The 15765-nt window shown below is 45.6% G+C and overlaps 1 protein-coding gene across 1 annotated transcript; it reads left to right on the forward strand.

Moving 5' to 3' along the window:
• Positions 1-780: 780 nt before the first annotated feature.
• On the forward strand, positions 781-1987 carry LOC125525382. The gene is made up of 2 exons (XM_048690389.1): positions 781-1340; positions 1424-1987. The coding sequence occupies exons 1-2, from the start codon at positions 1129-1131 to the stop codon at positions 1686-1688; spliced, it is 477 nt and encodes a 158-aa protein (XP_048546346.1). The 5' UTR covers positions 781-1128; the 3' UTR covers positions 1689-1987.
• The last annotated feature ends 13778 nt before the right edge of the window (positions 1988-15765 follow it).

The raw sequence follows: 15765 nt of genomic DNA on the forward strand, positions 1-15765 counted from the left end.
GAGTTGGTGCCTTGATTGTTTTCCTGATGGTTGTTTCACCCTTTGTTTGTCATCCGGAGGGGAGTGCGCACCGTGCGAAATGAATAGGACTGCCTACGCACGGCAGGCAGATCGTCCTAGGCTCCTAGTACTAGCTAGCCTAGTACAATAGCCACCGCACAACGCACGTACTGCCCACGTGCGCGCCCGCCCGGCTGAACGTGCCGTCCGGGACGTGTGCCCCAGTTCTCATTGTTTTTTTTTACGTGCCACACCTCAACACACTCTGCTGGTTATTGACAGTTTTTTTATATATAAAAAATGCATGATCTTCTTTCATGTGGTCGTTCTCGCCGCCGTATGTGAGATCGATCCCTTCAAAGACCCACCAATATATATATTGAAAGTTTAAAACAAACGCTGCTCCTGCAGGAAATGGCCACATGTCCGCAGCAAAAGTTTTTAAAAGCGACACATTCCATGCGAGTCTGGTCATTGGACACGGCATGATGGGCGCCACCACACCGCACGGGAGACCCACGCCCCAGCCTCACAGCCCATCACCCGTCCATCCCCATGATCCATACACGCGACGCGAACCCAAAGAGGATAAGACCACAGGCCGGTCCTGACCGACCGACCGACCGACCGGAACGGAATCCGGGGAAAAGCCATGTGGGAGCCGGGGAGTGGCGCTTTTCACCCCTGATTAAACCCCGGACCGTGCCGTGGTGACTCACCGCCACCGGCGCGGCCACGGTGGTGACCGCGGGCGCGCGCATCGGCAGCGAATCGCGCACGCTAAGCCGGCGCGGTGTCGGTCAAACGGAACCAGACCAGACCATACCACGCGCGTCCGGACGAAAGCGGGCGGACACGCACCGGGCACCGGCGCGCCACGCTATCCGCTCCAGCCCCGCTCTCGGCGCGACCGGACCGGCACGAACCGGCCGCGCGTGCTGTGCTTCCCTGCCCTATATATGCGCGCGCCACCCCGCCGGGGCTCCAAAGGCCAACGACCAGAGCCGCACTCGCAGGGGCCAACCACTGCCAGAGCAGAGCGTCTTCGTGCCGTTTGAGCAACGGCACAGCTCGGGAGATCGGGCGGCGGAAGAGGGAAGCACCCCCGGGGTTGAGCTGGTTGCCGAGATGAGCTACAGGATGATGGGCGAGGAGGAGGAGGACGCCTTCGAGGCGTCGTCGTGCGCGTCCTCCGGCGGCGAGTCGGGCGACGAGGGGGACAGGTTCCCGGCCAGCGGGGGCGCCCGCCGCCAGTCCGCGCCGCCGCAGGCGCCGCTGAGGAGGATGAACTCGGACAGCATCTACGACATGTCCGGCATGACGGCGCACCTCCCCGCCAAGTAAGTAGCAGTACTACTCCAACTAACTCATCCGTCGACGACGAACGACGGGCAGAGCAAAGGCTAACGATGTGGCTGCGCAGGAAGGGGCTGTCGGCGTACTACCAGGGCAAGTCGCAGTCGTTCGCGTGCATGGCGGAGGTGCGGTGCCTGGAGGACCTGCAGAAGAAGGAGAAGCCGCGCGGGCACAAGATGAAGCCCTGCAAGAGCTACGCCGCGCTGGGGGGCGTGGCCATGGCCAGGAAGCCGCCGGGCTCCTCCTGCGCCAACCTCGGCCTCATGGACGCCGGCAACGGCTTCATGGCGCCCCGGAACATCCCCGTCAACGACGACTGCTACCATCAGTAGGTTCAGGGTCTATTTCTCGGGTCATCAGGCCTCTTAAAATGTTCATCTTCTTCTTCCCCGTTTCTGCTCTTCTTCTCCTCGTCCTTCCGCGGGAGCTCTGCTTGTTTGCAGGCGCATTAGCCTGCGAATGATTCATGGGAGGAACTTCTGTGTTCGTGTAAGGGTTGAGATAGATGTTGTGATGTAAATACGGAGTTTGTTTGTAACTGTACTGCGAAAACGGGGAGGAGATACGGGAGGTGCGCCGTATTTATCTGCTCCCCGTTTTTATCCTGGTAAATACGGAGCTCTCTTTCACTTGGGCTAGCGCAAAGGATACGGGAGGAACTTGGCTGGAGAAAGGGCTTTCGTCTCCGGTTTCTTTTATGTTGGATGATTCAAATTTACAGTGTAGCGCTGCTTCGGGTTTGGAATTTCAGGTAGATTCTGCAATGTTTCAGTGTCTCACTCGTAGCTCCTCACTCATGATAACTCCACGCTGGGGTCACAATTGTTATCAAATTCCGTTTACAAAACAATTATTATCAAAAATTTGTATATTCATAATGAATTATTACACTTCATTCATAGTTTCCATTGTACGAATTGAAATGTTATATGAAATTGAGCATGAGGTCATCAGTCGGGCACAATCCTCCTAGGAGCGGCCAAGGGTAATGCGGACGGCCATCCTCCATCCCGCATGGGACGACATCCAGTCCAGAGTTGTCGGAGTCTAATCCGCTCTTTGCTATGTCTTGAGATTGCGTTGGTTTTCCCCGAAGAGGAAGGGATGATGCAGCAGAGTAGCGTAAGTATTTTCCTCAGTTTTTGAGAACCAATATAGCAATCCAGTAGGAGCCCACGCTCAAGTCCCTCGTACCTGCATAAAGCAATAACTACTCGTAACCAAAGCTATTAGGGGTTGTCAAGCCCTTCACGGTCACTTACGAGAGTGAGATCTGATAGGTATAATATTTTTGATATTTTTGGTATAAAGATGCAAAGTAAAAAGTAAAGGCAAAGTAAAAAAGCAAAGCAAGATTAAAGTAATGAAGATTGATATGATGAGAATAGACCCGGGGGCTATAGGTTTCACTAGTAGCTTCTCTCAAGAGCATAAGTATTCTACGGTGGGTGAACAAATTATTGTTGAGCAATTGATAGAATTAAGCATAGTTATGAGAATATCTAGGCATGATCATGTATATAGGCATCACGTCCGTGACAAGTAGATCGAAACGATTCTGCATCTACTACTATTACTCCACTCATCGACCGCTATCCAGTATGCATCTAGAGTATTAAGTTAAAAACAGAGTAACCCCTTAAGCAAGATGACAAGATGTAGAGAGATAAATTCATGCAATATGAAATAAACCCCATCTTGTTATCCTCGATGGCAACGATGCAATACGTGCCTTGCTGGCCCTTCTGTCACTGGATAAGGACACCAAGATCAAACCCAAAGCTAAGCACTTCTCCCATGGCAAGAACTACCAATCTAGTTGGCCAAACCAAACGGATAATTCGAAGAGACCTGCAAAGATAACCAATCATACATAAAAGAATTCAGAGAAGATTCAAATATTATTCATAGATAGACTTGATCATAAACCCATAATTCATCGGTCTCAACAAACACACCGCAAAAAGAAGATTACATCGAATAGATCTCCACAAGAGAGGGGGAGAACTTTGTATTGAGATTCAAAGAGATAGAAGAAGTCATCTAGCTACTAACTATGGACCCGAAGGTCTGAGGTAAACTACTCACACTTCATCGGAGAGGCTATGATGATGTAGAAGCCCTCCGTGATGACGGCCCTCTTCCGGCGGAGCTCCGGAACAGGCCCCAAGATGGGATCTCGTGGATACAGAAAGTTGCGGCGGTGGAATTAGGTTTTTGACTCCTATTCTGATCATTTGGGGGTACGTGTGTATATATAGGAGGAAGAAGTATGCCGGAGGAGCAACGAGGGGCCCACGAGGCAGGGGGCGCGCCCTAGGGGGGGCGCCCCCCACCCTCGTGACCGCCTCTTTTGTTCCTTGGAGCAGGGTCCAAGTCTCCTGGATCACGTTCGGTGAGAAAATCACGTTCCCGAAAATTTTATTCCGTTTGGACTCTGTTTGATATTCCGTTTATCCGAAACACTGAAATAGGCAAAAAAAAACAACAATTCTGGGTAGGGCCTCCGGTTAATAGGTTAGTCCCAAAAATAATATAAAAATGGAAAATAAAGCCCAATATAGTCCAAAACAGTAGATAATATAGCATGGAGCAATCAAAAATTATAGATATGTTGGGGACGTATCAGGCATCCCCAAGCTTAATTCCTGCTCGTCCTCGAGTAGGTAAATGATAAAAAAAAAATTTGATGCGGAGTGCTACTTGGCATAATTTCAATGCAAATCTTCTTAATTGTGATATGAATATTCAGATTAGAAAGATTCAAGACAAAAGTTTATATTGACATAAAAAATAATAATACTTCAAGCATACTAATAAAGCAATCATGTCTTCTCAAAATAACATGGCCAAAGAAAGTTATCCCTACAAAATCATATAGTCTGGCTATACTCCATCTTCAGCACACAAAGTATTTAAATTATGCACAACCCCGATGACAAGCCAAGCAATTGTTTCATACTCTAACTTTTTTAATCTTCACGCAATACATGAGCGTGAGCCATGGATATAGCACTATAGGTGGAATAGAATGGTGGTTGTGGAGAAGACAAAAAGGAGAAGATGGTCTCACATCAACTAGGCGTATCAACGGGCTATGGAGATGCCCATCAATAGATATCAATGTGATTGAGTATGGATTGCCATGCAACGGATGCACTAGAGTTATAAGTATATGAAAGCTCAAAAAGAAACTAAGTGGGTGTGCATCCAACTTGCTTGCTCATGAAGACCTAGGACAATTTTTGAGGAAGCCCATCATTGGAATATACAAGCCAAGTTCTATAATGAAAAATTCCCACTAGTATATGAAAGTGATAACATGAGAGACTCTCTATTATGAAGATCATGGTGCTACTTTGAAGCACAAGTGTGGTAAAAGGATAGTAACATTGTCCCTTCTCTCTTTTTCTCTCATCATTTTTTATATTTTTTTTGTTTGGGCCTTTTCTCTTTTTTTATGGCCTCTTTTTATTTGGGCTTCTTTGGCCTTTTTTTCGTCCGGAGTCTCATCCCGACTTATGGGGGAATCATACTCTCCATCATTCTTTCCTCACTGGGACAATGCTCTAATAATGATGATCATCACACTTTTATTTTTCTTATGTAAGTGCATCTAGTGCCACCCCTAGTTGGTTTTTTTTGGAGTATTGACGACAAACCTAGTTGAGGGACTAATGTGTTTGTGAGAATTGCAGGATAACACAGGTAGAAGTCCCTCATTGATTCGGTTTTACTACCAGAGATGACCCCTAAAAATGTATGAAGACATTGAAGTCAAAGGTGGTATATGAAGATATTCACCATTGAAGACTATGACAAGAGAAGACACATGAAGCCTATGGAGCTCGAAGACTTAGATCTTTCGTCGTTCTCTTTCTTTGTGTGAGTCATAGGAACCACCGTACTACTGTTAAGTGGGGTCCAGGAGAACCAGTCAGAATGATTGAAGTGATGCCTAAACCAAAAACCTATGTCTTCGAGTGAAGACAATGAGAGCGAATCTTGTCCAAAGCCAGACAAGTCAGCTTTGCTTGTAGCCCAAGTAAAGTTGCCATGAGAGTTTGAAATCTGACCGTTGAGACACGTGTCAGTTCCTTAGTGACCCAGGGTCATTTCGGACAAATCAGGTCGGGTTGCCAAGTGGCTATAAATAGCCCACCCCCTACAACCATAAACGGTTGGCTGCTCAGATTTCAGTGCACGGCTTTTGTCGTTTGAGAGCAACCCACCTCGAAGCCTTTGAGAGAAAATTCCTAGCGAGGAGAAAAGCCCTAACCACCCAGAGCCAGAGAACATTGGGCATCACTTAAGTCTTCTTGTCTGTGTGATCTGAAGACTTATTACACTTGAGGACTGTGAATCCTCCAGACGGTTAGGCGTCGCGTTCAGTCCAAGAGACATTGTGGAATGCCAGTGAACGAAGTCTGTGAAGGTTTGGGAGTCTACCTTGAAGACTTACCAGAGTGATTGGGCGAGGACTATGTGACCTTAGCTCAAGGAGAATACGGTGAGGACTTGGTGTCCTGAGCTGCGTGTTCAGGACTGGGTGTCCGGGACTGTGTGTCCTAAGGTTTAAATCCCTAGCCGCTCCAACCAGACGTACAGTTGTCACAGCAACTGGAACTGGTCCAACACATCATTGTCTTCAACGAGTCACCGGTTTCATCTTCACTTCATTTTTCTTACTGTCACTCATTGTGAAGCCATTGCATGCTTGCTCTATCTTTTGTCTTCACAACGTAAATGTATGATCTGTTTGGCGTCATAACTTCTTCCTACCCGATCCTTATTACACTGCAGCTATTTGTCTTTGTGCTTTCACTCTATTGAATACTTGACCATGGCTTGCCTAGTGTAATCTAACTTCCGCTACATAGTAATAGGCAAAATCTTTGCTGTTTGTCTTCATAACTCCCACGTTTTGAAGACTTTCATAAAAATCGCCTATTCACCCCCCCTCTACTCGATATAACGCACTTTCAATTGGTATCAGAGCGAGGTGCTCCCTTATTCTGTGTGATTCGGTTTAACCACCTGGAGTTTTAGCTATGTCGACTGCAGGGATAATCAGTCTCCGCTACGTGCCCCATCTTCGATGGAACTGAATATCCCTACTGGAAGAATAAGATGTGCATGCATCTTGAAGCCATTGACGTCGACCTATGGTATGTCGTCGAGAACGGTGTTCCCAAGGCTGGAGAAGGTGTTACTGCTGCTGATGTCAAGAAGTTCACTCAACTGGACTCTACTGCCAAAAATATCATCTGTGGTCATCTGACAAAAGGACAGTATGGCCGTGTGAGTGCCTTGAAGACATCCAAGCTGGTCTGGGACTGGCTCTCCAAGGTCAATGAAGGCATCTCAACCCAGAGAGATCAGAGAATCAGTGTTCTTCGCAACCTCTTCAACCGCTTCAAGCGAAATGACAATGAGAATGTCCAGCACACATTTGACCGGCTCACTGACATCACAAATGAACTTCAAGCCCTCGGCGCCACTGAGATCACCAAACATGAAATCGTCAAGACGCTGCTGAGATCACTTGATAGTTCGTTTGACATCCTAACCCTGATGATTCAAGAACGTCCTGATTTCAAGACACTCGATCCGTCTGACATACTTGAGAGGCTCAACACACATGAGTTCCATCTTTCTGAGAAAAGAGATATCTATAGTCCAAACTATGCGCGAACTCGTGCCTTGAAGGCAAAAGTTGTTTCCTCATCTGAAGAAGAATCTGACAGTAGTTCTGATGATCCTGAAGACATTGGAAGGGAACTTGCAATGCTAGTGAAGAAGTTCCAAAAATTCACCAAGAAGAAAGGCTTCAGAAAATCTTCACGATCAAGCTCAAGGAATGATGAAGTTTCTGCTCATGACTACAAGAAGAAAACATGTCACAAGTGCAAGAAAACTGGACACTTCATCTCTGAGTGTCCACAGTGGGACAATGAGAATAGAAGGAAGAAGAAGAGCAAGGAATATGATTCTGACGACAAGAAGAAGAAGAAATACTCAAAGTCTTCTTCCAAGTCTTCCTCAAAGTCTTCATCACACAAGAAGAGCTCATCTGGCAAGGCACGTGCGTTTGTTGGCAAGGAAATGGATTCAGAGGAGGAGTCCGCTTCTGAGGAGGCAGAGGTGGAATCTGAGGAGGAGTCTGATTCTGGCATTGCGAGTCTGGCTACAGAATACGTCGCCAAGTCCATCTTCAACACTGAAGACAATGACTTCATCACCGACACTGATGCAAATGACAAGAACAACTCCACTCCTACCTACTGCTTCATGGCACGCGGTGCCAAGGTAAACACACGCACTACTCGCTATCAAACATCTAGTGACGATGACTCTGACTGTGATTCAAAACCCAGCTACAAAACACTTGCTAAAATTGCAACTGAACAACAGAAAGCTATGGAACATATTCAAAAACTGTTAGACAGAAGCGATGATCTGTTGGGTGCTGAAATGACTCGATCTGAATCCTTAATTGAAGACATAAAAAATCTTCACGTTAAGTATCAGGAACTTGAAGATCGTCTTGATACTCTCTCAACAACTCATGAAAAGCTTTCCTATGATTATCTTCAAAGGAACCAAGAACTTGAGAAATTGAGAGCGGCTCATGAAGATCTTCAAAAGGAAAATGAATCACTTCGCGCCGAACAGATCAGTTCCGCTCAGGAAGGATTTGAACCACCATGTCTTAAATGCATTGAGCGTGATAATGCTACTTCTGTTGCTGAATGTTCCACTGTACTGCTTTTGCAATATCTTCAACTGTTGATGTGGTAACTAACCCCTCTGCTGAGGATACCACTGCTATTGCTGATGAAAATGCTAGGTTGAAGACATTGCTTGAAACAGGGATGTACAAAAGTCTTAAAGGACATCAGACATTATGTGATGTCCTCAAGAAGCAGATTCTGAACCGAAACCCTAGGAAAGAGGGTGTTGGGTTCGTAAGGAAAATAAATGCAGATGGCTCTTACTGGAAACCTAGCAGTACCACAAAAACACATGGGTTGCTGCAAAGGAACCTTCAGCAGATCCATCCAATTTATCTGGCTTCACATGTGCTAACCCCATTATCATTGATGAATCCTTTGATGCAAACTATAAACTGTTTAAGAATTAGAATGGTGAAGTGTTTGCCAGGTACATTGGTACTAACTGCAGGAATGGATCACCTATGAAGAAGATCTGGGTTCCGAAAAAGTGTCTGGAAAATCTTCCTGTGAATGTCTTCATGACACCTCACTTGAAGAAGACAAACCTCAGACCAAAGGCTTCATACGGTCCAAAGGCTTCATACAAACAGAGGACTCACCTGAGTCACACTAACGCAAATGTTTTGCAGGGAAACCATACTCAGGCATATGAATATGAGAGCAGTTCATCGAACCGTCATGTTCATATGACCAAAAATTATTCTGCTTATTCCTATGAGTATTATTGTCCACCTGCAAGACTGCTTGCTAAGGCTTCAAAACCAAAATTCTCAGATGCTGCACTTAGACTTATTGCTTCTAAGCCACCCTTGAAGATGTGGGTGGTTAAGAAAGCTTAACTCTCTTTTGCAGGGAAAAGTCTCCAGAAGAAAAACAAAATCTTCTGACGCTATTGCTGGGGACCTTAAAAATCTTGTAGGGCGCAAGATAAAATGCCCGAATGGCATCATTATGTACTTCGTTCCTGAATCGCATGCTACTCTCCCTATTAGTCCTAATCTGGATCTAAGTTTTCATAACCCACTGGTTCATCAAATGTTTTTGCTTCACAATTCTCTTCGTGAAGCCTATCCCCCTAACTGCACTATAGGGTACGACACCAGCGTCTTCAAAGTCTTCAGAATGGATTATTGACAATGGGTGTACAAATCACATGACTGGCAAAAGAAGCCTTCTTATGGACTCAACCTTACGTCCATCCGACAAGAGCCACATCACATTTGCTGACACTGGTAAAAGTAAGGTATTGGGTCTAGGAAGAGTTGCAATCTCAAAGGATCAACACATGGATAAAGTCATGCTTGTTGAATCCCTTGGCTTCAACTTAATGTCTGTCTCAATGCTTTGCGATTTGAACATGATCGTAATGTTTGGAAAATATCGTTGCCTAGTACTAATGGAATCTGACAAGTCTCTAGTGTTTGAAGGGTATCGAAAAGATGATCTGTACGTGGTAGATTTCTCAGCAGGGCCACAACTTGCAGTATGTCTTCTTGCAAAAGCTTCAGAATGCTGGCTTTGGCATCGGAGGCTTGGGCATGCTGGCATGAGGAACCTCCACACCCTTGCGAAGAAGAAGCATGTCATAGGCATCGAGGGTCAAGTTCAAGAAAGATCACTTATGCGGTGCCTGTGAAGCAGGGAAGATGACAAGGGCAAAACATCCTTCGAAGACAATCATGACTACTACTCAACCCTTCGAACTGCTCCACATGGATCTTTTCGGCCCCACTCACTACTCAACTTTTACTACTACTGCTTGCCTCTATGGCTTCGTCATTGTTGATGATTACTCTAGATATACTTGGGTGCACATAATCCTTTACAAGACTGAAGTGCAGGATGTCTTCAGACGCTTCGCCAATCGTGCTATGAACAATTTTGGCGCCAAGATAAAACACATCAGAAGTGACAATGGCACTGAATTCAAGAACACTGGCCTTGATACATATCTTGATACCTTGGGCATCACACATGAATTCTCAGCTCCGTACACGCCACAGCAGAATGGCGTCATCGAACGCAAGAACAGAACACTCATTGAGATGGCCAGAACAATGCTAGATGAATACAAGACTCCAAGAAAATTCTGGACTGAAGCCATTGACACTGCATGCCATACAATCAATCATGTTTATCTTCACAAGCTTCTGAACAAGACATCTTATGAACTCCTAACTGGCAAGAAGCCAAATGTCAGTTACTTCAGAGTATTTGGCGCAAGGTGCTGGATCAAGGACCCACACCACACCTCAAAGTTTGCACCAAAAGCACATGAGGGCTTTATGCTTGGATATGGAAAGGATTCGCACTCCTACAGAGTCTTCAATCTCTTTCATTACAAAGTGGTTGAAACAGTGGATGTGCGGTTCGATGAGACAAATGGTTCACAAAGAGAGCAACTGCCAAATGTGCTAGATGAGATTCCAGCTAGTGAATCAATCAAGCTAATGGGAACTGGAGAGATTATACCTTCTGAAGCTCATCCTGAAGAAGAACTTATCATCTCAGCACCTGATCAACATGAAGACAATGCTCAGCCTGAAGACATTCCTCCCAACAACAACACAGATCAGCAAGAGCAAAGTCTTCGCCCTGTACATCCTCGTGTTGCCAATGAAGTGCAGATTGACAGAATAATTGACAGCATCAATGCACCTGGTCCACTCACTCGTTCAAGGGAAACTCAGCTAGCAAATTTCTGTGGGCACTTCGCATTCGTCTCAATATCAGAACCCAAGAAAGTTGAAGAAGCCTTCATGGAACCTGAATGGATTCAAGCTATGCAAGAAGAGCTTCAACAGTTTGAGCTGAATAATGTATGGGAACTGGTTAAGCGTCCTGATCCACGGAAGCACAACATAATAGGCACCAAATGGATATACCGCAACAAACAAGATGAGCATGGTCAAGTTCTTAGAAACAAAGCTCGTCTCGTTGCTCAAGGATATACTCAAGTGGAAGGCATTGACTTCGATAAAACATTTGCTCCTGTGGCTAGGCTTGAAGCCATACGCATTCTGCTGGCCTATGCAAATCATCATAACATACTTCTATATCAAATGGATGTGAAAAGTGCCTTTCTCAATGGCAAGATTGAAGAAGTGTATGTTGCACAACCGCCTGGCTTTGAAAATCCAAAACATCCTGACATGGTATGCAAGCTCAACAAGGCACTGTATGGCCTCAAACAAGCCCCTAGGGCCTGGTATGACACACTCAAATACTTCTTGAAGAGCAAAGGCTTCATACCTGGTTCACTGGATCCCACTCTTTTCACGAAGACATATGATGGTGAACTGTTTGTGTGCCAAATATATGTGGATGACATTATCTTCGGGTGCACCAATCAGAAGTACAGTGAAGAGTTTGGATATATGATGCAAGAGCAATATCAGATGTCCATGATGGGGGAGCTAAAGTTCTTCCTTGGTCTTCAAATACGACAACAATGCAATGGCATCTTCATATCTCAAGAGAAATATCTCAAAGATTGCCTGAAGAAGTTCGGTATGCAAGACTGCAAAGGCTTCACAACACCAATGCCAGCCAAACATCATCTAGGTCCTGACGACAATGGTAAAGAGTTCGATCAAAAGGTATACCGCTCCATGATTGGTTCTTTGCTTTATTTATGTGCATCTAGGCCAGATATTATGCTTAGTGTTTGCATGTGTGCTCAATTTCAAGCGGCACCAAAGGAGTCGCATCACTTAGCTGTGAAGCGAATTCTTCGATATTTGGCTCACACCCCAACTCTAGGATTATGGTATCCAAAGGGCTCAGAGTTTGATTTGGTTAGATTTTCGGATGCTGATTATGCTGGTGACAAAGTTGATCGCAAGTCTACATCAGGCACATGTCACTTTCTGGGACGATCACTTGTATGTGAAGGAAATATGCCCTAGAGGCAATAATAAAGTTATTATTTATTTCCTTATAATCATGATAAATGTTTATTATTCATGCTAGAATTGTATTAACCGGAAACATAATACATGTGTGAATACATAGACAAACAAAGTGTCACTAGTATGCCTCTACTTGACTAGCTCGTTAATCAAAGATGGTTATGTTTCCTAACCATGAACAATGAGTTGTTATTTGATTAACGAGGTCACATCATTAGTTGAATGATCTGATTGACATGACCCATTCCATTAGCTTAGCACACGATCGTTTAGTATGTTGCTACTGCTTTCTTCATGACTTATACATGTTCCTATGACTATGAGATTATGCAACTCCCGTTTGCCTGAGGAACACTTTGGTAACTGAGTGATTATAAAGGAGCATTACAGGTGTCTCCAAAGGTAGATGTTGGGTTGGCGTATTTCGAGATTAGGATTTGTCACTCCGATTGTCGGAGAGGTATCTCTGGGCCCTCTCGGTAATGCACATCACATAAGCCTTGCAAGCATTACAACTAATATGGTAGTTGTGAGATGATGTATTACGGAACGAGTAAAGAGACTTGCCGGTAACGAGATTGAACTAGGTATTGGATACCGACGATCGAATCTCGGGCAAGTAACATACCGATGACAAAGGGAACAACGTATGTTGTTATGCGGTCTGACCGATAAAGATCTTCGTAGAATATGGGAGCCAATATGGCATCCAGGTCCACTATTGGTTATTGACCGGAGACATGTCTCGGTCATGTCTACATTGTTCTCGAACCCGTAGGGTCCGCACGCTTAAGGTTACGATGACAGTTACATTATGAGTTTATGCATTTTGATGTACCGAAGGTTGTTCGGAGTCCCGGATGTGATCACGGACATGACGAGGAGTCTCGAAATGGTCGAGACGTAAATATTGATATATTGGAAGCCTATGTTTGGACATCGGAAGTGTTCCGGGTGTAAATCGGGATTTTACCGGGTTACCGGGAGGTTACCGGAACCCCCCGGGAGCCATATGGGCCTTCATGGGCCTTAGTGGAAAGGAGAAAGGGGCAGCCCAAGGTGGCTGTGCACCTCCCCCCTTCCCTAGTCCTATTAGGACTAGGAGAAGGTGGCCGGCCCCCCTCTCCTTCTTTCCCCCTTTGGGGAATCCTAGTTGGAATAGGATTGGGGGGGAGTCCTACTCCCGGAAGGAGTAGGACTCCTCCTGCGCCTCCTCCTTGGCCGGCCAGCCTCCCCCCTCTACTCCTTTATATACGGAGGCAGGGGACACCTCTAGACACAAGTTGATCCACGTGATCTATTCCTTAGCGTGTGCGGTGCCCCCTGCCACCATATACCTCGATAATACTGTAGCTACTGTAGCGGAGTTTAGGCGAAGCCCTGCCGCTGTAGTTCATCAAGATCGTCACCACGCCGTTGTGCTGACGGAACTCTTCCCCGACACTTTGCTGGATCGGAGTCCGGGGATCGTCATCGAGCTGAACGTGTGCTCGAACTCGGAGGTGCCGTAGTTTCGGTGCTTGATCGGTTGGATCGTTAAGACGTACGACTACTTCCTCTACGTCGTGTTATCGCTTCCGCAGTCGGTCTGCGTTGGGTACGTAGACAACACTCTCCCCCTCGTTGCTATGCATCACATGATCTTCCGTGAGCGTAGGAAATTTTTTGAAATTACTACGAAACCCAACAGTATGTTGGTCTTCAAAGAAGCAGAACTGTGTATCTCTCTCCACTGCTGAATCTGAATACATTGCTGCTGGATCTTGCTGCGCTCAGCTTCTGTGGATGAAGCAAACACTCAAGGATTATGGCATTCATCTGAAGCAAGTACCACTTTACTGCGACAACGAAAGTGCCATCAAGATTGCCAACAACCCATTTCAGCACTTGAAGACAAAGCACATTGAAATTCGTCATCACTTTCTCAGAGATCATGTTGTGAAGGAAGACATTGATATCATACACGTCAACACTGAAGAACAATTGGCAGAATCTTCAGCAAGCCCTTGGATGAGAAGAGATTTTGCAAGTTACAGTGTGAGCTAAATATCCTGGAATCCTCAAATGTCCTGTGATCAGGCACACATCCTAACACTTATGCATATGATGACTTAGATGTGCAACGCACAAAGTAAAGTATATCTTCAATCAATGAAGACATACATTCTAAGTGTGAATACATTAATGTGGAATTTGACTTCGGAGCGCCACGATAATTGTGCGCCGTGTCTGGGTCTAATACTTCCTATACGGTGGGTAACGCCACCACCAAACGTTCTATTTTGAAGTGTTTCACTCATGGCGTTACCTTGCAATATCTTCACATTTGGTTTGGCTTCGAACTCAACATGTCTTCATTATTATCTTCACTACGTTGATTATATAGATGTATACATACTAGTGTTCTGTCCTCTAAAGCATTCACTTATAGCTATGTCTTCATGTTGAGTCTTTTGAACTAAGTGAATGTGATCGGACCCTAATCTCTCTATGCTTTCTATCTCAAATTCTATCTCTCCAAGTCATATGCATTCTACTGAAACTGTCGAATGTCTTCACTGCGTCCTTGTCAGCAGAAGATATAGAGACAACCATAAAGTCCGTTTTCAATGCTCATTCCTCCACATAAAATCCGGAGAAGCAGGAACGACCGCCCGACAATCTAGGCGTGCGTGGGACGTGGAACAAACCCCAAACTTTCGCAAACAGGCCACGCGTTCCTCAGATGCGAATCGCCAGGGGCACCTGTGTAATAGCACAGTGCCGCCCCTGTGCCTATAAATTCACACTTACCGCGGTCATTATCTCCTTCTTCCACCCTCGCACGAACCCTAGCGCCACCGCTAGCTCTCGACGACGCCGGCGACGAAGCGCTTCGCTGCCGCAACCTCTCCGACGCCGTCCTCACGCCGACCGCGGACATCGTTCTCTCCGCCGTCGCCGTAGGTGTCTTCCGTCGCCAAGTTAGGGCACGGAGGACTGAACTGCTCGGCATCATCTCCCACTTCCGTCTAGCAGTTCCAAGTGTGGTAAATAAAACTTCTTTTTACAGCCCCTTTTGATCTCATGGTTCTGTCACTTTCTACCATAAGAAGTTTATCTTCACGCAAGTTAGATCTCTCAATCTGCATCTCATAACATGCCTAGTATATTCACTTGTGCTTCATGAAGTAGTTAGATTCCTCACTTGTACTGATCTGTGGGTTCATACAAATCTGGAACCAACTTCTTATCTATGAGTGAATGTCTTCGCACGATGAGGTTAATGTCTTCTAAACTGATTAATCTTCAAAACCTTCTGAGAATGCATATGACCTCTTCCCCTTCCCTCGCACCTTAATGCTGTCACAGGTACATGTCCGTGGGAGAATCCTTCGGTTCTCATAGTCTGCATTCATTTGCAGAATTCCTACAGCATCACATAAATTCTCCTGAAGCCAGTTCCTGTTGGTCCAGCAAAAGAAAGCCTTTGAAGCCTTTGAAAGTTTTGAAGCCTTTCAAGTTAAAGTTTATGGCTTCAGAAGCAGCAGCAAGGAAGGGGGGCAGACAGCGACGTGAAGGAATTTCCAAAGATCTGCCTGAAGACCTGGCAGAAATGTATAAAACAGATCCTGAAGAGAATTATGGGCAGCGCAAGACCCGAATCCAATGGATTCGACGCTACTGGGATGAACAATGGTTCAAATACCGCTTCACAACCCAAGAGTATGCTGAGAAAAGTGCCATCAAAAGACCATGGGGAGACATCTTATACAAAAACC

The sequence above is a fragment of the Triticum urartu genome, chromosome 1, assembly GCF_003073215.2.
Source record: "Triticum urartu cultivar G1812 chromosome 1, Tu2.1, whole genome shotgun sequence".
Classification (NCBI taxonomy): domain Eukaryota; kingdom Viridiplantae; phylum Streptophyta; class Magnoliopsida; order Poales; family Poaceae; genus Triticum; species Triticum urartu.

Coding starts and splice junctions, on each gene's coding strand:
- LOC125525382 (XM_048690389.1), top strand. CDS start 1,129: ATGAGCTACAGGATGATGGGCGAGGAGGAGGAGGACGCCTTCGAGGCG. Junction 1,341..1,423: donor ACGGCGCACCTCCCCGCCAA/GTAAGTAGCAGT, acceptor GTGGCTGCGCAG/GAAGGGGCTGTCGGCGTACT.